Source organism: Budorcas taxicolor, chromosome 6, assembly GCF_023091745.1.
Source record: "Budorcas taxicolor isolate Tak-1 chromosome 6, Takin1.1, whole genome shotgun sequence".
In the NCBI taxonomy this organism is placed as follows: Eukaryota; Metazoa; Chordata; class Mammalia; order Artiodactyla; family Bovidae; genus Budorcas; species Budorcas taxicolor.
In genome coordinates this window covers 85,700,355-85,722,021 of record NC_068915.1, presented here as the reverse complement: position 1 = coordinate 85,722,021, position 21,667 = coordinate 85,700,355, and the positions used below count along the sequence as shown (strand labels likewise).

At 36.8% G+C, this 21,667-nt stretch overlaps 1 protein-coding gene across 1 annotated transcript; it reads right to left on the bottom strand.

Annotated features, from left to right (window-relative positions):
- Positions 1 to 2,091: 2,091 nt before the first annotated feature.
- On the bottom strand, positions 2,092 to 9,446 carry ODAM (odontogenic, ameloblast associated). Its single transcript, XM_052642301.1, has 10 exons — positions 9,396 to 9,446; positions 9,266 to 9,307; positions 8,690 to 8,737; positions 7,917 to 8,150; positions 7,439 to 7,486; positions 5,547 to 5,651; positions 4,650 to 4,697; positions 3,673 to 3,744; positions 2,356 to 2,514; positions 2,092 to 2,121 (listed from the first exon to the last, which is right to left on the bottom strand). The coding sequence occupies exons 1-10, from the start codon at positions 9,444 to 9,446 to the stop codon at positions 2,092 to 2,094; spliced, it is 837 nt and encodes a 278-aa protein (XP_052498261.1).
- Positions 9,447 to 21,667: the final 12,221 nt, after the last annotated feature.

The following is a 21,667-nucleotide window of genomic DNA, read 5'->3' as shown; positions in this document are numbered from 1 at the left end:
CACTTGGACAGAGGCGCCTGGTGGGCTCCAGTCCATGCGATTGCAGGGTTGAACACGACTGAGTGACTTTCACTTCATTTCAGTTTAAACTCATGTTGTTCAAGGGACAGCCATATGAGCCAGGTATCTTACATGTGTTATTTCATGTGGTCCTTTTGGAAATTTTGAAAAGGTAGATATTGTTTCCTCTGTTTTACACCTGAGAAAATTGAGACTCAGGTTAAGTGCCTTACTGAAGGTTCAAAGTCAGATTGAAAGCCACATCTGAAGAAATCCAAAATCTATGCCTTATTTTGTATAATACGTTGCTTCACCAAACCAGTATACATCTTCCTGGGGACCTATCCTTTTGGTGATGGCAGCCATCTCTCCATGTATCTGTGTCATATTGGGAATGTGCACTTAATGGGATCTGCCACCAAATAATTTTGATTCTAATAGGGATTGCATCAGAAGGAATCTAGTTGAATGGACCTGGGAGGAATAATGTGATGATATGTCAAAGCTAGGAACATACTTTTGTTCATCAGTGTCAGTCACCACACTTGTAAATCCAATGACTGGATATATTTATTCTCATCAATGCCACCATTTTCCAGAGCCTTCGTTTATTAATACACTTATACAATTAATCCAGTGATACTCTATTCTTAGTGTTGTTACTTTCCAGATCATGAAATGATAAGATATTTAGAAAGAAATGTAATTTTGTAAATCTAAGCTTATTAAATGATTGTATTACTTTTCTATGATATTTAAAGAGTATAATGCTATTTATAAGTAAAAAGAAATTCAGGAGAAGAGCCAAAAGTATTTCATAGTTTTCAAAGAATCAATATTAATATTGAGGAAATAAAATGATACTCAGGGTGCTGCAACATCTTTTTTCTGAAAAATAAAATAAAAGAGCATTTTAATATCATTAGACTGCTTTCTATAAAATTCCTGAGATATTTTCTAAATTGCTTAAAAAGAAATAAAACTACATTTTCTTGCATTGGTTCAGAAGGTCACACTATACTGAAATCTCTTTAGTATTTCTGATTAAAAAGCTTGAATTATCTTGCATTGCACACAAAGCCACATTATAGAAGAGAATTTTCTAAAGAGGTGCTCACACTATTCACTTCTGGTTGTATTTTTATTGACTTTTTTGAATCTAAGAAATGCTAAGTATTCATTTTCATAGGAGAAATCAGAAAAGACTCAGAGGAAGCAGGGGACAGATTTTAAAAATCTTTGCCTTTTACTTTTCCAATTCAGGCCAAATTATTTGCTTTTTAGTGTGTATTTTTTACATGTTAGACCCATCCCACCCTGCCCTTCTATCAAACACCCACTAGCCTCATAGCCAGTGAAACTCATTAGGACAGGTAATCAATTAAAGTAATAGTTAATATAAAAATCATGGAATTTTAAATTTCCATGTGAATACACACTTTAAAAAAAATTACTTTGAGACTTTTTTTCATTCCAAACTAACACAGATGTATTAGCATTACTTTTAGCTTGCAAAGTGAAGTAGTGATTTGGGGGAACTGACTTTGCATATGAGCTTCACTGGTGGCTCAGATGGTAAAGAATCTGTTTGCAGTGTAGGAGACCCAGGTATGATCCCTGGGTTGGGAAGATCCCCTGCAGGAGGGCAAGGCAACCTGCTCCAGTATTCTTGCCTGGAGAAGCCCCAAGGACAGAGGAACCTGGTGGCCTACAGGCCATAGGGTTGCAAAGTGCTGAACATGGCTGAGCAACTAAACATAGCATAGCACTTTGCATTTACTGTCTGTCTGTAACATGGACCTAGTATATTTGCTATTTGTGTTCTCAGAGTTTATGAAAAGTTTATGGCATAGACAGACACTATCCTCAAAAATTTATTTTGACTAAAAAATTTGCCAATAAAATTGCTCATAATTATTGTTAGCTTTGTAGGAATATGTAAGCACTAACTTGTTTTTTTTTTTTTCATTTTGGTATATGCCTTTAGTTATTCTTACAATTTTTTTCTTTTAATTTAGGATATGTCATGGAACATAAGGCACGCCTCTTGGCAAATACCTACCCTAAACTCTAAATGATTAGGACAACATCTTATGGTTCCTTCAGGCTATCAGTCTTGGCCTAGTGAGAAAAACATGCATAAAAAGCTTTTATTAAATAAAAATTACATTAGATTCTGATTGATTATCTGTAAGAAATTATTGGTTTTCTTATTCAAGGTTAAGACCATATATTCTACTATATATTAACTTTGTCATGATTTTCATAACTAAGTCCTATAAATCAAGCATGAACTTTATTTTTATACTTTCTATTTAGAGACCCATTTCTTTCATAAAAAGAATCTTTGATTACCTTCTTTTCAGTTAGCTCTGTGGTAATAATTGGGTCCACAGCAGAAGTAAAAAAAAATGTTGTGCTGGGTTTTTGTGAAGTTGAAGGAGTGAAAATTCTTGCATTGGTGTGCTGAAAATTTATCATTTCTTTTTGTAAATATGGTGACACTTCTGCTGGCTATAAGGGTGAGAAAGAAAAGTGATTACAAGTTCAAACACAAGGTCAAAATTGGGAAGAATATAAAGCAGTAAAGCAAGGATTTTATTTGAGAAGTAAATGCCTTATTAGTTTTCTAGACTAAAATCTATCCTTTAGAAAGAGTATGTATATATGCCAGCAAACACGGATGTCTTTTAATACCTGACTTTAAATGAGTGTACCTGGGCTCCAAAATCACTGCAGATGGTGATTGCAGCCATGAAATTAAAAGACACATACTCCTTGGAAGGAAAGTTATGACCAACCTAGATAGCATATTCAAAAGCAGAGACATTACTTTGCCAACAAAGGTCCATCTAGTCAAGGCTATGGTTTTTCCTGTGGTCATGTATGGATGTGAGAGTTGGACTGTGAAGAAAGCTGAGTGCCAAAGAATTGATGCTTTTGAACTGTGGTGTTGGAGAAGACTCTTGAGAGTCCCTTGGACTGCAAGGAGATCCAACCAGTCCATTCTAAAGGAGATCAGTCCTGGGTGTTCTTTGGAAGGAATGATGCTAAAGCTGAAACTCCAGTACTTTGGCCACCTCATGGGAAGAGTTGACTCATTGGAAAAGATTCTGATGCTGGGAGGGATTGGGGGCAGGAGGAGAAGGGGACAACAGAGGATGAGATGGCTGGATGGCATCACCGACTTGATGGACGTGAGTTTGAGTGAACTCCAGGATTTGGTGATGGACAGGGAGGCCTCAGTTCAGTTCAGTCGCTCAGGCGTGTCCCACCCTTTGCAACACCATGAATTGCAGCACGCCAGGCCTCCCTGTCCATCACCAACTTCTGGAGTTCACTCAAACTCATGTCCATCGAGCCAGTAATGCCATCCAGCCATCTCATCCTCTGTCGTCCCCTTCTCCTCTTGCCCCCAAAGAGTCGGACACAACTGAGCGACTGAACTGAAATAAACTGATGGAGAATATTTGGCTTGTATTAGCTCCTCAGTAAACAGTTGATGAACTGAGTGAATTGAATCTTGTGTGGCAAAAGATTACAGGGTGAACGAGTAATAATTGTTGATGGAATAATAATAACAGTTTCATTAAAATGCACAATAGTGCAAGGAGCTATAGTCTGTCAGTTGCTGATTTCCAGTAACTATCAAAGTGTGGTAAGGAAACTTACCATTGCAGCCATTTCAGGAGCTGTGCCTAGGAAGGGATCAAAGGCTGGTTGCTGCTGTCCTCCTGGCATAACCTTAAAAGTTGCAAAGTTTAAAATGGTATAAATTAATAATCCATAAAACATTTATCTTGCACCTAAGGCGGTTATACCCTTCTCATCTTCTTCAATTCGCTTCTTAAAAACAAAAATCATAATTTGGTTTTGAGAAAGAGAAAAGCAATTCCTGACACTGAGAAACTGGCCTAACACAATAGCTCTGCTGCAGTGTTTGCAGGAGCTGGCCTGACATTCTCTGCTGGATGCTGATGTTCTCCTGTTGAACCTTAACAGTCCTACAGAGTACCAGGCAAGGTCAGCTCTGAACACAATGAAGTGCAATCAAAAAAACAGTACTTGGTAATCTTGCCCACAGCAAGGTCCCTGTGCAAGGCATGAAAATATCAGGGATCCTTAGGTCCTGGATAATCTGAAGAATTTCTGTTTTTTTTAATATAAATTTATTTAATTTAATGGGAGGTTAATTCCTTTACAATATTGTATTGGTTTTGCCATATATCACCGATCATGGTCTTTGCCTCACTCCATCATTCTTACTTAAAAAGAAAGAATTGTTGTTACCCAGTCATAGAACTACCCCCAGTTCTTGAGATTCTTTACCATCTGAGCTACCAGGGAAGCCCAGTTCTTGAGAACTCCAAATCAAAAGTAATGTGACTACTTGAACTCTCCCCCAGATCATTGACACAAGACCAGACCCTGTGAGATGTCATTCCAATCCTTCCTGTTAACACACTCCACAGTTCCTCATGGTGTGTGTCCTCCCCTGTTGCAGTAAGTGGATAAATCCAATTTTGTCCAACTAGAGGTGTGTTCCTGGTGGGTTTTTGACTAAAGGTCACTGGTAGATTTAATAGTTTGTTTAGCAAGTAGTTTCAAAGCTAGTTTTTCTTTTTTTAATGAAAAATACATTTACTTACAGGTTCTACTTCTTGTGGAATATATCCAAATTCAGTATAGAATGGCATCTGTTAGAATTTAAAAAAATGTGTTAGATCACTCTTATGATTTTTGTCATAATGCAGTGATAAATGATTAAAATATATGTATATTATATTGTACTAATACTTTTTTGAAAATTTATATGTTCTAGGTAGTAAAAATAATTGTTAAATTACCAACCATCCTTTTAACAGCATATGATTTCTAGGTTAAAACTCTCCCTTTCTCTTTAAATTAGTATGACTTAATTGGAAGTACTACTACCAGTCATTTGAAGCATAATTTTCAGTTTTTTGTAATTGACTTGAAAAGTTTTAAGTGATGATAAATTAAAAATCTAATTTGCATTCTAACTAAAAGTAACCTAGTTATGTATGAGCCATCTAAATTTATATTAAAATTTTACTATTTTATTAAAGGTCCACAAAACTCAATATTGCATTACCTAATTGTATCTCATTGCTTTCCACATGACTCAGTGGTAAAGAATCTGCCTGCTGATGCAGGAAACCATGGGTTCAATCTCTGGGTTGGGAAGATCCCTTGGAGAAGGAAATGGCAACCCACTCCAGTATTCTTGCTTGGGAAATCCCATGGACAGAGGAGCCTGGCATGTTACAGTCAATGGGGTTGCAAAAGAGTTGGACACGACTTAGCTACTAAACAACAGCAACAGTTCGTTCAAAATTCAATCTTGGTGTGCATTTCCAAATTAGTGTTATGTTAAAAGAAAGCAGTATATCCTTTTATGACCATCAGTTCAAGCCACTGAGTTTTTGCACTAAGTATAAACCAGATATTCTCTTTGAAATGTCACCTTTTCTTCTTTATCCTTAGATGGAACTAGTTAAATTAAAATCAAACGCTTGTAGTACCTGCTCCTCAAATAGCTGCTCTCTTGTTTGCGGAGGTGACTGTGCGACTGTTTGTTGAGGCTGTTCCCAGGGTAGGAACATGTAAACTGGATAGTACTGAAGCATCTATTGTAAATAGAAAAGTACAGAAGAGCTTCCTTCAGATCAGTGCAGGCTTTAAAAAAAATTCTATTATCAATATTATTTTAAAGCTGATTTGTCTGTAGTGATTTTGTGAACAAAAGAACACATAAATCAGTCCTTCCCAAACTTTAGAAAAAACATGTATTGCACATGACACTGGACTTTGTTTCAAGGTTGCTTGGTCAAACACATTAGCAAGTAGTGAATTCAATTAATAACAGACTTCTTAAAAGGGTGCCTTGAACTTTATATATAAGCTTTATATACAAATTACTTTGTAAATATCTAAGAAGATAGCCTATGCAGCATTTTCCATGTGTATTTTTTGACTCTTCATTCTGCAGGATGTGGTATTAGACATTCTACCATAATGAATGAATTGTTCAGAAATGTATTGCCTTTAATAATTGTCATTTTATTGAAACAACTCAGGTGAATTATAAGATATTTGGAAAATCTAGAAATAGACAAGGAAAAAAATAGGAGCACCTGCAGTTTTACCACTCACATCATCATGTATTGGTTTCCACTTATGTCTGTGTGTCTGTATATGTGTTTATAGAAAATTATGATCATTGCACATCCATAGAGTTTTGTCTCCTGTTATTTAATAAGAGTCCTTAATGGAAACTAGTTAAGAAAAACAATAACTATGGTTTGAGAAGAGGTATATATTTTGTATAGTGGCTTTTAACTCTGGCTAAGAATCAAAAACACCAATTGAACATTTTAACAGATAGTCATATTTAAGATCTCCTCATGGGGTTTTGATTCATGAGGTGTGGGCAGAGTCCAGGTGTCTATAATTTTCAAAGTTATCACCAGAGATTTTAATGCAAAGCCAGAATGGTGAGTCACTGATTTAGTGGTTAAAGGAAGGGTGAAGAATTAGATTCTAACTCAGCTATTTATTTTCATTAGAATTGGGAACTTAATCTCATAAAGACTTAGTTTTTTGATCCTAAAATGAAGTAATTCTACTTGTCAGGTATCTAATTCTCTAACTGGTATGAAACAGAATGAGATAATGTCTAGGGGTAATGTTTGTTTTATAATGGGAGTGGACAAAATTACATAATTATTGCACTAAAGCCAGGTGTCTAACTTTTTACGAAATTGTCAACATTCTTCTGGTGGGTAATATAATTTATCCATATTCATATTTCTTTGAATGCAGGGTATTATATTAACATTGAGAGGATTTTCTATATTACTTTAATGGTTTTACTAATTTACATTCTTTAAAAATTCTGCTATTTAATGGAAATCACCAAAATTTGACTGTAATATGGAGTTAAACTGAAAATATCCAAGAACCTGGAAATGTTTAGAGCATAACTCAAAAAAACCTCTGTCTACATCACACGATATTTCATCAGATTAATGCATCTTTCTCTGAACCAAAATTTAGGGTTGGCCAAAGTCAGTCTATGGTATTTCTCCCGAGTTGTTATCAAATGCTAGCATTTTTGGTGGAGAGAGAACTCAACCTAAGGCTTAGTGAGTTCCATAACTCCCAACACAGCCATGTCCTGGTGACTCTGGGGTCCTGGAGACTCCCAGCTGGCCTTTCTTTTAAAGTTGTTAAGTGAGCCTAACATTAACAAACTGCTGCCAGCCCAGCAGGGGTAGTACCCAGACAGTAATAGCATTGCATGGACTTTATAGCCCTGCCATAGAAGTCAGAGCTACAAATATAGAAGAAAACGTTCAATGGAGAGAGTATGCAGCCATCTCTCTACAGGAGTGGTGGCCTTCCTTTCACTTACCTGTGCTTGCTCTTGAGGCATTTTGAAGGAGAACACAGAGGGCATAACCTGCCAAAAAGGAATTATGAAAAAGTTACACTTGACTTTTTAAAATTCCAGCGCTGATTTCTTTAGACCTAAGTGTATAAATGTAAAATGTGTATTAGCAGACTTCTAGGATGACAAAATGTCATCTACTATATGTACCAGCACTAATACAAATCACTCTTTTATTGAAGATGAAATTTCCTTAATTATCCTGTCCAAGACATGTTTTCACACTTTCAATTCATGACTGTGATCCTGGAAGAGCTGATTTATATGGCATTTTTCATATCAAAAATCAGAAGTACAAGGAAGTACTTCCAGTGATGGTAGAAACACATTAGAGAAGCAATTCTTGCTCAGGAAACACCTATCTTATTTCAAAGCTGATTCATACTCATTTTCACAATCCATGTGCATTATATTTCCTTTAGATAGAAGAGACTGGACTTACATTCTTAAGGCCCCATTGGGTCTGCTGTGGCGTCTGAGGCTGTGAGGGGTCCAGCTGTCCTGCCTGGGTTCCTTGGGCAAAACTGACCTGTCCTGGGACTAATATCTGATTTGGGACCAGTCCAGCAAACCGCTCGCGAGTTGATAAAGAGAATGGGGAGAGTCCTGGAATTTGATCCTGTTGCTGCTGTTGTAGAATTCCAGGGAAAGGAAGAATCCATGAATTAAATGGGCCCTAGGAAGACACAAGAGACAGAAAGGAAGCATTTCTCTTTCATTTAGAAAAGAATTAAAAGTCAGTCCAGAGTGAGAAAGAAGCAAATGTAAAACAATTTCTATATTTTTATTGCTGCATTATAAAAAAGGACAGCATCTTGGCACATTATGAGTCAGGCAAATAGCGTGAACAGTGGTAAATTCCCAGTGATCGTGATGACAAGTAGGAATGAGGTGGATAAATGGTACAGAATCTGCAGTTGCCAGACTGGTTTCAATATATAGATATATTTACCTATTAGCTGTGTATGACTTGTCATAAAATGATTAATTTAACTATCTCATAGTTGAGAGCATTTGTGTCTGAAAATGTTCATTTGATTACAGCTTTTACTTTGGCCTTCAAATAAATGGAAATTAAAACATATGTGAAAAATTAGTAACTTTAAAAGTTAAGATTTCAGAAATAGAATCAGAAAACATTTTGTTCTCCTACCAAGTGCCACAAGAAAAGAGCAGTAGGAAATATTTTTGAAATAATTATTGGGGTAGGGATACCTGAAGCTGTAGTGGTTGAAGCTGAGCATTATTAAGATTCAGACGCAACTAGGAAAGGAAAGATAATATGAAAACAAGATTACTACACATGTTAAAACTATTAAGAATAAAATTTACTACAAATTCTGTACAGTCAAATACTGTACAACTCAGTTTCCTGTTAGAGGTGAGATGTTTTCTCACTAAGCTCGAACTAAATCACTGTGATTAGAGGTTAGGATTTAACTACCTCTTCTCTGCTGTGTGTGAGATTGCATAGCTTTACCCCATTCCAGTGGTTTATTCAGTCATTTTATGCTCTTAAACACCTATATCCACCCTGTTAGATGTTATTAGAGCAAAAAGGTATACAAAAATCTGTTTCTGCCTTTAAAGAATTTGCAATCAAATAAGGGAGGCAAAGTAGTATTCTAGAAACAACCTTGTATGCAAAACAAACATAAACATTGGGAATGCATTTGGCTATAGTTAGTGGGTAGAACTGCAGGATAAATCAACAAGAAGGCTTTTATCTCTTCCTGCTGTGTTTCCATAAGACAAAAAACTGGGGATATTGTTTTAAATATTTAAACTAACCTCATTGCTGTTGCTTGCAGACATAAGGCGCTGTGGAATAAGCTAAACAAACAAAAAAATAGAAACAGTAAAAGAGGGATTTGTTATGGGTTTCACACAATGATTTCAATTTTATCATGAAATCACTCACCGGGGCTGACATTGTGGCTCCCAGTATGCCGAGAAGAATTAGAGTTCTCATTTTCAGATGAAATATCTAGAAAATACATTGTGAAACTTAGCTGTAAAACGACTGTCTATGTAAAAATCATGATAACAATAATCGGCCAGTATTGTTCACTCAGAAGGGTAATTGGGTGAATTCCACAGTATTTACTTATGTCTTAGGATTTAAAATTAAAAAGTACATTTGTAAGTATCTGTAACAGAATTCATCCTTTTTCTCAGAGCAGTTTTTTTTAAAAACCAAAATTGCTTGTCCTTTTAGCTTTCCCTGAATGACTCATTTAGTAGCATACAATCTAGTTGGATGAATTTATGAGCAAGAAGGACTCATTTCTTGTACTGTTCTACATCGTAGGGAATGGGTGTTTAGGTCCATGGCGGAGCTCAATGAACTCGGTCTTTATTATGAAAACAATTTTATTGTCTATTTAATGTGGTAAAAGTACTACAGTGAAGATCTGACAATAGCAGTTCAGTACCAGGAAGCTTCTAGATAAAATTTTAATAACATTAAAATATATTAAAATGAAGCAACAGATCAAAAATTTTCTAATTTGAAGAAAGAGGTTATAAATTAATCTGTAATATTGATTTATAGTATAATCTGTGGAAATATATTACCTCTTGTCCTCCAGATGCAAAAACTCTTGCTATAGTTCAAATGATTGACCTGCACCAACATTTAGAGTGATCTTGGTAGTTTGTCCTGCAGAACTGACTGATTTGTGTTTATAAAATTATGAAAGCAAAGATTTGATATCTTACCTCACTCCTTTTCTTATGAAGAGAAATCTAGACTCATTCAAGGCTTGTGTCCTTTTTAATCCTTCAAGCCTGCTGCTTGGAGCTTCTCCTAAATTTTAAAGTCCCATCATTAGAAAAGGAGGACCAATCATTGTTCAAAAGGACCAGTGATTCAGTGGGTTTCAGACAATGGCTTAGCTAATAACCCCCTTCCTAATCATCTAGGTGGTATATGGATTCCCACAGTTTTAGTAATGTCGTTAAATTATCCTTAGAAAATTTCCCTCTGATCATTCCTGGCTTTTGCTTTGGTTATGACTAATTTTTCCAGAATAATAATCTTTCTCTGCTCCTTCTTTTATCATCCTTAAAATGGACACCTTAATAGAGTAACTTTAAAAGATTTTATTCAAGGATTATTGAGTGATTTGTTCTATTTTAAGGGTAAAATACAAAATTTTTAAACAAAGAAGTAGGTCTAAAAGAAAAAAAATTCAAAATCTGTTTAGGAGAGGTAAAGATTCTTTGATTATTAAATTCTGGACTGGGTAAAAATGAGCTATTTGGGTTCAACCTTGAAAACACTTATATCTCCTTCTATCGAATAAAATCCTTAAAAAGATTGCTAAATTTCTGTGAATCTATGACATACATTTTTTGGATATATGCTGCTTGGGATTACATAATTTAATAAATATGAAGCATGATTGCCTATATTTAGAAACGATGGAAAGTGAATATTTTGTGTTTTAAAATATCCTTTGTTGCTAAATATGATTTTAGTATTCAAAATACAACTAAATATTACTTTCTGCACTCATTGTTATTTATATTTTCTTCACAAAGCAAATTTTGTGTTTGTCTTATTTTCCTTTGTTGTTAATATTGACCCTGCTCTAATGAATAGTTAGGATCACAAATGTGATAATATATTAACAGTGAATTTCCATTGTTCAAGAGTTCTTTAACTAATTTAACTTTGAATAACTAATGGAAGCCTTACCATGCAGAAAACAAATTTATTGCTTTTCAATGAATTTGGCTTTCTTGGTAGAAAGAGCGGAGAAGGCAATGGCACCCCACTCCAGTACTCCTGCCTGGAAAATCCCATGGATGGAGGAGCCTGGAAGGCTGCAGTCCATGGGGTGGCTGACGGTTGGACATGACTGAGCGACTTCACTTTCACTTTTCACTTTCATGCATTGGAGAAGGAAGTGGCAACCCACTCCAGTGTTCTTGCCTGGAGAATCCCAGGGACGGGGGAGCCTGGTGGGCTGCCGTCTATGTGGTCGCACAGAGTCAGACACGACTGAAGCGACTTAGCAGCAGCAGCAGCAGCAGTAAAAAGAGACACTTAGAAATTGAATGACTCATTAACACTAAAATGATCATGCCATTTGCTATCTAGCCAAAAAAAACTATAAGGACAATAAATAAATAAAGACAACAAGACCTCTCTTCATTAAAGCAGAGAAGCTTCTACAATGATTATATATCAGTTAGACAGGAACCTTCCTAAGATTTAGAAGAGTTACCTTTTTAGGTTAGCTAAATAGCTGTATCACCCCAGATGTTGATGCAGATCTTACTAGAGCCAAGTGGTTCTATAACCTAGCCGGTTGTTACCTGGACCAATAGACTGGCCGAATGGGTGAATTAGGTTGATGGCTCTAAATTGCCTGATGATATATTTACAATGATTTACCTTAGTTTATTCTGAATATTGTCAAATTAAATTTAGTAAACCATAAGCTTTCAGTCTCCTGAGATTTGCTATTGCATCCATTGTACAGGGTCTTAGGCAGCTAACCCCACAACTGAGCCGGAAAGTTGTCAGAGCTAAACATGGAGAAAGTTAGGACCTATACTGTGTGTGTGTGTGTGTGTGTGTGTGTGTGTGTGTGTGTGTGTGTGTGTGTGTGTGTTCAGTTGTGTCCAACACTTTGTGGCCCTGTAGACTGTAGCCCTCCAGGCTCCTCTGACCATGAAGTTTTCCAGGCAAGAATACTGGAATGGGTTTGCCATTTCCTCCTCCAGGGGATCTTCCCTACTCAGGGAAAGAACCCTCATCTCTTTTGCTTCCTGTATTGGCAGGAGGGTTCCTTACCGCTAGTGTCAGCTGTATTACAGAGCCAAAATAGAGTCAGTGTGAACACTATTACCCTGAAAATGAACAGTTTTGCCTACCTGCATTTGTTAAACCTGAAATTAGTTGGGAGGAGATTTCTGTTACTGTTTTATTTTTGCTTTTATTTTTCCATTACTTGGATAGAGGAAAGTTGCCTCTGAGTAGGAAGGAAGGTAGCCAGGGGCTCTAGTTTAATTCTGAAAACATTGTAGTATGAATAGTGTCTGTGTCTGTTTCTCTCACCCATCTGTGTTAAACTTATTAATTTCTCTATTGCATGTCATTTACACAGTAGGTATTCCATTGGCTTTGTGTTAAATAAATGGGTTCCTTCATTCAGGGGAGAAAAAGGTGACCCAGACCCAGAGCCCTGTCAGTCTGTATGGATTAAGGTGCAGGGACATTAAGCAGAGGAAGCTGACGATGAGGAAATCCTGGACCAGGTAATGTCCCTGTGACTTCATTATTTTGTTTTAGTTCACTTACCAGAACACCAGACACCCCTTTATTCAAATAAAAGTACAAAAACAAATGTCATCGCCAAGTACATTTGGATTATGTACCATTGAAATTGTCCGTATCTTTTCTCTCTTCCTGTAACATAAATGATGAATCGGAAACAACAATGGCTTTTAAGTTAGTCATTCCAAAATGTTCTCTCTGCTTTTATTGTTGAGCTATTCTGACAATCAGTTAAGAAGCTTATGGGAGCCATTGCGAAGTAGATTCAGTGGATCAGGAGAATCAAATTTGAATTTTAGCACTGCTTATAATAAAAATAAATTTCTTGCTTATGAATTATACTTTCCCAGGAACTTCTATTTAGGCATCAGGGTAGGCAGGACAGATATATCACTGCCACGTTTCATTGAGAAAGCTGAGCTACAGAAGGTTCAGTGACTTCTTCCTTTCATTTTTCATATGACAAATACTTATTGTGCACCTTCTATAGTCTGTGTCCTTGCCAGACACTGAGAAATTAGTATTAATAGAGCAGAAATTATTTGTGCCTTCACATAAATTACTCTCTCTTCCACTGTCAAAAACGCACCACAATTGTGGCTACTTTTCAGGTCATTTGATTCTTAACCAAGCAGCCTTTCTAAAGCATCAAGCTGTCTAACCAGAGAAGAGAGAGACAGAGCACAATTCCAAAGATAATTGGCAGATAAACATAATAAATGATAAAGTGAATATTTTCATATACTGCCAGACTTGAACAATAAGTTTCATCTCAGTGAAGGCAGTAGGTTTTGTGATGCTGACAATTATTTCAAGAGTAGACTGTGTAGTAAACACAGAGAATAAGCAAGCTCTTAATCAAATCTCTTCTGTTATATCGTGTTTACTTTTATATGAGACTTTACTAAATACCTCCTTCTGGTTAGTAATACACGGCTGGATAGTAATGATTACATGACCACTGTGGCTCTGGCTTGATTTTATGAGTCTAATTTTATTACATTTAAGATTGGTAGGTATGTGTGTGTGAATGACAACTATAAAGTATAATTTCTGGGAGTAGTTTTGTTCAGGAATAGATGGTAAGAAAAATAATCCACACTTCTTCCTTTCACAAAAGGACCCATGAGTTTCAGGGTAATTGAGAAGCCAGCCCACTGTGAAGCTCTGGCTACAGAATGGCTACTGTCTGGGATGCCCTGCATTGTGGCTTGCAGATTGGGCAGTGGAAGCACAGCCCCTGCAATGCAGCCATGCTGGTCTGGGCATTGTCAGCATCCACTTTCTCTGAAAATCACTTCTTTTGTTTCCTGACTTGAACCGCCTTTTTTTTTTTTTCTACTGAACCTCTATAGTATTTAGTTGTGTCCTCTGCTCTCTTTCTGAATACAGAAACCTGTATCTATTTGTTCTGTTCGGACCTGTCATGAGAGTTTGGCCCGAACCTGGTTTCTGTTCTGTAACCTCCCGGAAATTAAAAGACGCTCACTCCTTGGAAGAAAAGTTATGACCAACATAGATAGAATATTCAAAAGCAGAGACATTACTTTGCCGACTAAGGTCCGTCTAGTCAAAACTATGGTTTTTCCATATGGATGTGAGAGTTGGACTGTGAAGAAGGCTGAGCGCCCAAGAATTGATCCTTTTGAACTGTGGTGTTGGAGAAGACTCTTGAGAGTCCCTTGGACTGCAAGGAGATCCAACCAGTCCATTCTGAAGGAGATCAGCCCTGGGATTTCTTTGGAAGGAATGATGCTAAAGCTGAAACTCCAGTACTTTGGCCACCTCATGAGAAGAGTTGACTCATTGGAAAAGACTGTGATGCTGGGAGGGATTGGGGGCAGGAGGAGAAGGGGATGACAGAGGATGAGATGGCTGGATGGCGTCATGGACTCGATGGCTGTGAGTCTGAGTGAACTCTGGGAGTTGGTGATGGACAGGGATGCCTGGCGTGCTGCGATTCATGGGGTCGCAAAGAGTCGGACATGACTGAGCGACTGAACTGAACTGAACTGAACCTCCCAGAAACAAATATGTCCATTTTAATCAAAATCTTATAGCTCTAGTCATTTTTAAACAGGAAAATTTTATTTATTTTTGGCCACACTGGGTCTTCATTGCTGCGCATGGGTTTTCTCTAGTTGCAGCGAGCAGGGGCTACTCTTCATGGTGGTGTGTGGGTTTCTCATTGCGGTGGCTTCTCTTTGCTGTGGGGCACAGGCTCAAGGAACATGGGCTTCAGTAGTAGTGGCACACAAACTGAGTTGCCCTGGGGCATGTGGACTCTTCTTGGACCAGGGATCCAACCTGTGTCCCCTGCATTGACAGGCATATTCTTTACCACTGGATCACCAGGGAAGTCCAAAATCTTACAGTTCTAGTAACTTGTTTTAAAATTAGTTTCTTTGGTTGATTTCTTGCTTTCTCCTTTTCAGACATTTAGTCGAGCCCATGCTGTGATCATCCCTCTCCTGTGAGTGTTCCATCAAGGGAACCTAGCAGCCTGGGCCAGTCTGCCATAGTTCTCCCACAGAATTCTGTGGCTTGTCTTGTTTTCCATTTGGTTACATTAAAAGTTGATCTCAACAAAATTTTATGCATTCTGATAGCAGTGATATTTTATTGCTCAAAATATTAGCTATCTTGTCTTCCCTTCTCTTTCCTCCCTGCCTTCTTCCATCTATTTATTCTTTTCCTTTATCTCTTACTCCATTTCTCTTTCTTTGTCCAAATAACCAGGTTTATAAAGCCCTCAATAATCTGACCCTTGTTTTACTCTCTCACCTCATTGCTTCTCACTTGGTTCCTTATTGACCAAGCTCCAACCACACCAGCTTTCTTTCTGAATATTTAACATGTTAAATTTATTCCTGCCTTGAGGCCTTTGTATTTGTTCTCTAAGCCCAGGATGCCCTTTGATCACTGAGGGGCTGATGCCCTCTTGTCATTCAGTTTAGGAATAACCCCACAAAAGGTATCAGCTTCCTTCCTTCAATTTAGGAATCATCCCACAAATGGATGTTCCCAGAGTTACCCAATCTAGACCAGTCACCTCTATCATATCTCTCTATTTAAATTGTCTGCAAAGCATGCACTGCTGTCTCATAACTGGTACATTTTATTATTTGGTTATTTATTCTTTTCAGTGTTAATCATAAACATTTAGTTTTACTTTTTAGTTTCTATTGCTAGACTATTACTTCATTAGAGCAGAATCTTGTTTTGTTTACTTCCTTATCCTCAGTGCCTTGAATGGTGCCTGGCCCATATTAGGCATTTGAATATTTGTTGAATAATTGCATGATGACTGTTCTGACTCTGAAATCCCAAAGACACACTTTAACATAATGAGATCAAGTGCTTCCTAGCAGCACTAACAAATATTAAAATTCACTGAAATGTTTTAAGATAGGACATTATATTTTTTAATGTGTTGTTTACTTTTCTTTTTAAAAATTCATTCTGTCACTTAGGAATATTATGATATAACAAAATTGTTAATGCACTGTTTCTCACATTCCAAACAAAAAGTACATATCTAGCTTGGTTATATAACTCTTTATAATAGAATCTGTTACTTCATTTCTGGCAAACTTACACATATGAAGAAGTTGGTAGAAAGAAGTAGTCATTTGTAATTATGTGTTTCTTCATTTGTAATGTCTTAACCCATGACTTAGCAGTCTTAGAAATGTCTGCTTTTTCTGCTTGCTATTTGAACAGTGAAGGGACAACTTATATTTGTTGCTTGGAAAATAAGACTGAGTATCAAATCCGATTATGGAGTCAAGGACAGAAATGGGAGTTAGATTGGTGGAGAGCAGGATCATAAATAGAAAAAAATCAGTATGAAGTTTACAGAAAACAGTACTAGAACTCTGCTGGAGGTCAGTCAGTGTTACAAGCTTAGATTATGGAAACGAATATGAGTCAAAGTACTACTTGATTCTAACTTGTCATCCTGCTTCCCCCTGGGGATACTTCTGTCCAAATTACTGGCATTGGTCAGTTGGTCACCCATATTCACATCATCCTGTCTTCTGGAGTTACTGATGGGAGAAAAGTCATCTTTAGTGTGAACTCTTCCTTTTCAGAATTCTGTGTTAGTCTCTGTTGTGAATGCTCCGATGCCCCAACCGGAGCCCCACTCAGGAATGGGGGACTTTTCATCTCAGCTGCAGGCAGTGCTGCCAGACAGCAGCCTCTTCAGAATTTGCCTCACCTCCCTAGTTCCAGGATATTTCCCATCCCCTGGCTAACAAACACCATCTAACTAATCCACTGGAGGCCAGGCCTCTCATCCTAGCTCCAGAATCCCATGGGATTGAGTGAAGCCTTTGTTGACTGCACAGCAGCTTGACATTTCCCTTTGTCTGTTCCTGCTTTTTTTTTTTAACTCCAAGGGCCTTTAATACATTTCCTGTATGTTAATCTCCACCTCAGTCTGCTTCCTGGAGATCTCGACTGGAGATAGTCACTAAGACTTTGGTTATGAGAATATTAGCTCTGGATGACCTGTTATAAAGATTTGATCATGGTGTGCCAAATGTTAATCATTTCTCATCAGTTAGCCAGCTCTGAATCATTGCAGAGAAGATTATTTCTGAGAAACAGACTGTAACTCACTAGTCTCATTCATCGTGTGTTGAACTGTGAATGCTCATTCTATGCCTTGGCCATAGTTTAATACCCCAAACTAAACTTCTCATTAGACTTGCTACTATTACATATTTTAGCAATTAGCTGTAAACTGAATAAGAACCAATTTATCTGATATAATGGGTCATGAATTGACTAAACAAGAAAACCCTAACACGCTGTGTATAAAGTCCATGTTGGAAAATTATGGCTGGTTATTCTTGTGTTAGAATGGTTGATAAAACTTGCCTTCCACTACATCATTGCAACACATTTCTGACCAAGTTTCAGAGGGAGAAAGGGAACAGAGATCTCACTAGGCTAAGAATCACCTGGCATCAGTGGAGCATACGCCAGAAAGCTTAGCACGGCATACTTTTTGAAGCACCAAGTTAAGAAGCAAGAAAATCCAGGGCTACAGAAATTTAGTTTCCAAAAACTCCTACAAAACTTCCTAGTCTATTGCATTCATTCATAACCAATTTTTAACTTGTCTGCATCTCAAAGAGAGGCTTTATAAAGACAGAGATTAAGAACACAGACTCGAGTCCTTTTGCCTGGCTCTGTCAGCTGCAAGCCTTTGAATTATGGTCAAGTTTTAACTTCTCTGAGGCTCAGTTTACTTTTCTGCAAAATGGGGATAACCTCCTAGGATTGTTGAGATAATTCATGTTCTGTTCATATAAAAAGCACCCAATGATAGTTAGATTCATCATTAGACAATAGGCACCTTGAGCATCTCCAGGGCATGGTGTGAAATTGACCCAGATTTTTTTGTTGAGTGAATGAAAGAATTATATGAAGAAATATATTTTATTACAAAAACCAGCTTGGTAAACGGAATTGCACTTGGTGCAGGAAACTAAAAAGTGAACTGCAAAGAGCCAGTGTGATGTGAGAAACAAGATTCACAGAGCACTTGCTTACAGGGAGGTCCCTGAACCAAAACTAAGGATATGTATTATCAATCAATTAGCCTATTATTAAAAATATTTTTGAAAAAGTTTTAAAATATTGATTTTAACATTTTGTTAAGAAACACTCACTTGGTTCTACCAAGTCCTCTTTCTCTCAAATTCTAACCTTTCTTTTAGTCAGTGGTATGTTAAAAGTCAGTTAACCAAATCTCTGACAGAAAAAAAAGGGGGAAAAAACCCCTTAATTTTTAATATTTCTCGATTTCCATAGTGTAAAACCTCCTATCAGACCCATTTCAAGTTACCAGTTATTCAATATCTAGCTTTTAAAATTCCTAAAGACTGAATCTCAAGAGGCACACAAAATAATTATTTTGCTTTATCAAAATAATGCTTTCACATAATGGATAATGCTTGATTTCCCAAATACAGCTTTGTTGCCCTGGTTAATAGTATTTTACATGATGTATCCCACATAACTGTCAATTTATGTTAAGGTTGTAAGTATATACAGATATGTGAAACTGACATTTGTTTGGTGCCATGTTTCAGGTTCTTAGCTGTGTTTTCTGAATCTTTTTTTTTTTTTTTTTTCAATTGATCCTCATAAGAATCTACAAAGTATCATTATCATCACTATACTTGCAATAAAACTGAGGCTCAGATTCTAAATAATTTGCCCAAGAGGGCATAGTTCATTAATGATGAAATCAAATTTGAACTCAGGTCTTTTTCTAAAGTGAATATTTATTTCTAAACCATCCTTATATGTTTGCCCAGGATGAAGACATTGGACAGTTTTTTCCCCATATAATTTTGAGACACATGAAATAAATGTCATGATCTTTTTGATTAAAATTTCCTTCTCATTATTTGTTGAAGATTTCCCAGGTGTGTTGCATAATATAATCCTTGAAATATGTTGTTGTAATTAATATGTCTCAATTTCTGGATTTTCAGAGGCTTGCCCTAGATCCCTTGGGAATTTTCTAAGACAGAGATACTAATTTTCAGACAATTTATTTCTGCTTCTTCAATAGACTGAAGAAACTCATTCTGACAAGAGGAAATGTATTCAAGAATATTGCTCCAATATACAGCTTAAGTGCCCTCAGCTGAGATTATAAAACGGGAAGGTCACATAATAACAGTGCTTATTGTTCTGGTCACATTTCAGTAAAGGAAGTTTGATTTTCTCTATTCCTTTTCCAAGAACATCTTCCACCTACAAAAACAATTATTTAAGGCAGCATAAGCCAAGAACTAATAAACCAGTGCCATGGACAACTTTCCTGATCGGAACTGCTTTCAGAGACATAGAAACTCTGTGCAAACACCAATATTGTGTTTTCATAAATATCTGCTTAACTGGATGTTTTAGTAATATTGCTTACAAAGAGCTCAATCTTCTTTCTGGAATTAAACTCATGATTGTGTTGGATACCTCATCAAATTTCTGAACGTATGTGTTATAATCTCCCAGAGCATATGCTTCCTCTTATACCTCCTCTTTTTCCATATATAAAAGTGTATATCACACAGGCAAACATTTATTTGCAAACTTCTGTAAAGCATCACAGTCAGCCCCTATTTCTGAATGATGATGTTAATTAGAACAAAAATGTTACTAACAGGTAAATTGTGCGGTGTTATACATAGTGCGTTTTTTACATACATCAACTCAATTGTATTAATCATCCTACAATCTTGAGCTGTAGATATTGATAGTCTCATTTTAAAGTTAGATAAAATATTGATCACTGAGATTCTGAAATCTTCCCAAGGGTATGTGATTGATGAGTTCCAGGGCCAAATCTGAACTGAGATCTATACAACTCCCAAATACTCTTCTTAACAACTGTACTACACTACAGCACATAGTTTATTAAAGACTTATTTCAGAATCTTAATGTTTACAGTTTCATATACCTACACATTAAAAAAAAAATCTCAGTGAATTGAAGAGTGTTTTGTTGTGGGTCTGGTGGTTATGAATCTACATTTCCACAAATGCATTTTCCTTCTTTTGTATCCATGCATGAGTAAGAGTTGAAGAAATTTAACCTTCATTGATTGGGTCACAAAGAGTTGGACACGACTGAGCACACATACACACACAGGCACACAACCTTCATTGATTATTTATTATTAATATGTTCCTTTCTGTGGTGGAGACTTCTCTGGTGGCTCAGATGGTAAAGAGTTTGCTTGCAATGCAGGAGACCCAGGTTCAATCCCAGGGTTGGGAAGATCCCCTGGAGAAGGAAACGGCAACCCACTCCAGTACTCTTGCCTGGAAAATCTCATGGACAGAGAAGCCTGGTAGCTACAGTCCATGGGGTTGCAAAGAGTCAGACACGACTGAACAACTTCACTTTCTGTGGTGATGCCTATTTTACACTATGGTGACAAATATCACTTTCTTAGACTGTCACTTACTAGGCAAAGATGAAAAAATAGTGTCTTTAAGACGCTTTCATTAAAAATGGGTGGCCTGGAGTGGGAGGTGGGGGGTAGGCTCAAGAGGGAGGGGTCATATGTATACTTATGGCTGATTCATGTTGATGTATGGGAGAAACCAATACAATATTGTAAAGCAATTATCTTCCAATTAAAAATAAAAAAACTTTAAAAATGCTACAAAATAAAATTTAAACCTGAAGGTATGAAAGGGTGAAAAAGTATTACCAAGAAACATTTACTAAAGTGTCAGCTAATCTCTATAAGAAGACTAAAGCAGTCCATGAATAAACATTATGTAATAACATGCAAAATGTCTGAGGATGGGTTACCTGTCTAAGCCTGGACTTTGAATAAGTGTTAGTCTGGTTTGAAATGACTCTCCTAAAAACCAGTGTGAATGAAATGACTTGTGGAAAATAATTAGGAGGCAGCATAGCTTCTGCTTGCAAGGACAGCAGGACTAATTACTTGGACACTCCTTCTTCAGTAATTATTCATCCTGATTTCTCTGGGAGGCAATATTCACTGAGCAGTCATGTTAAGTATTTGCCCAGTGAAGTGAAGCAGGCTTATTGAAACAAGCAACTTGCATTTCTTCAGGGCCTTCACACAAAGTGTAGATCTAGGAAATCACTGAAAGCTAGAATAAACATGTGATATCTCTATTCAAAGTAGAATTTTGAAAAAAAAAATTGTCTGTCAGGAAATATAGAATTTCTTTATGTTGGATGGTAGAAAAAATTCCTAGTTCTATATATTTCATAGGTACTTCAGAGAATTGATTTAGATTCAAAGATTAGATGTGCTTTCAGATAAAAATACTTTTGGCACAGATGGATAAAATTTGAGCCCAGAAATGAATGACTGGAAATCTGGAAATCTGGC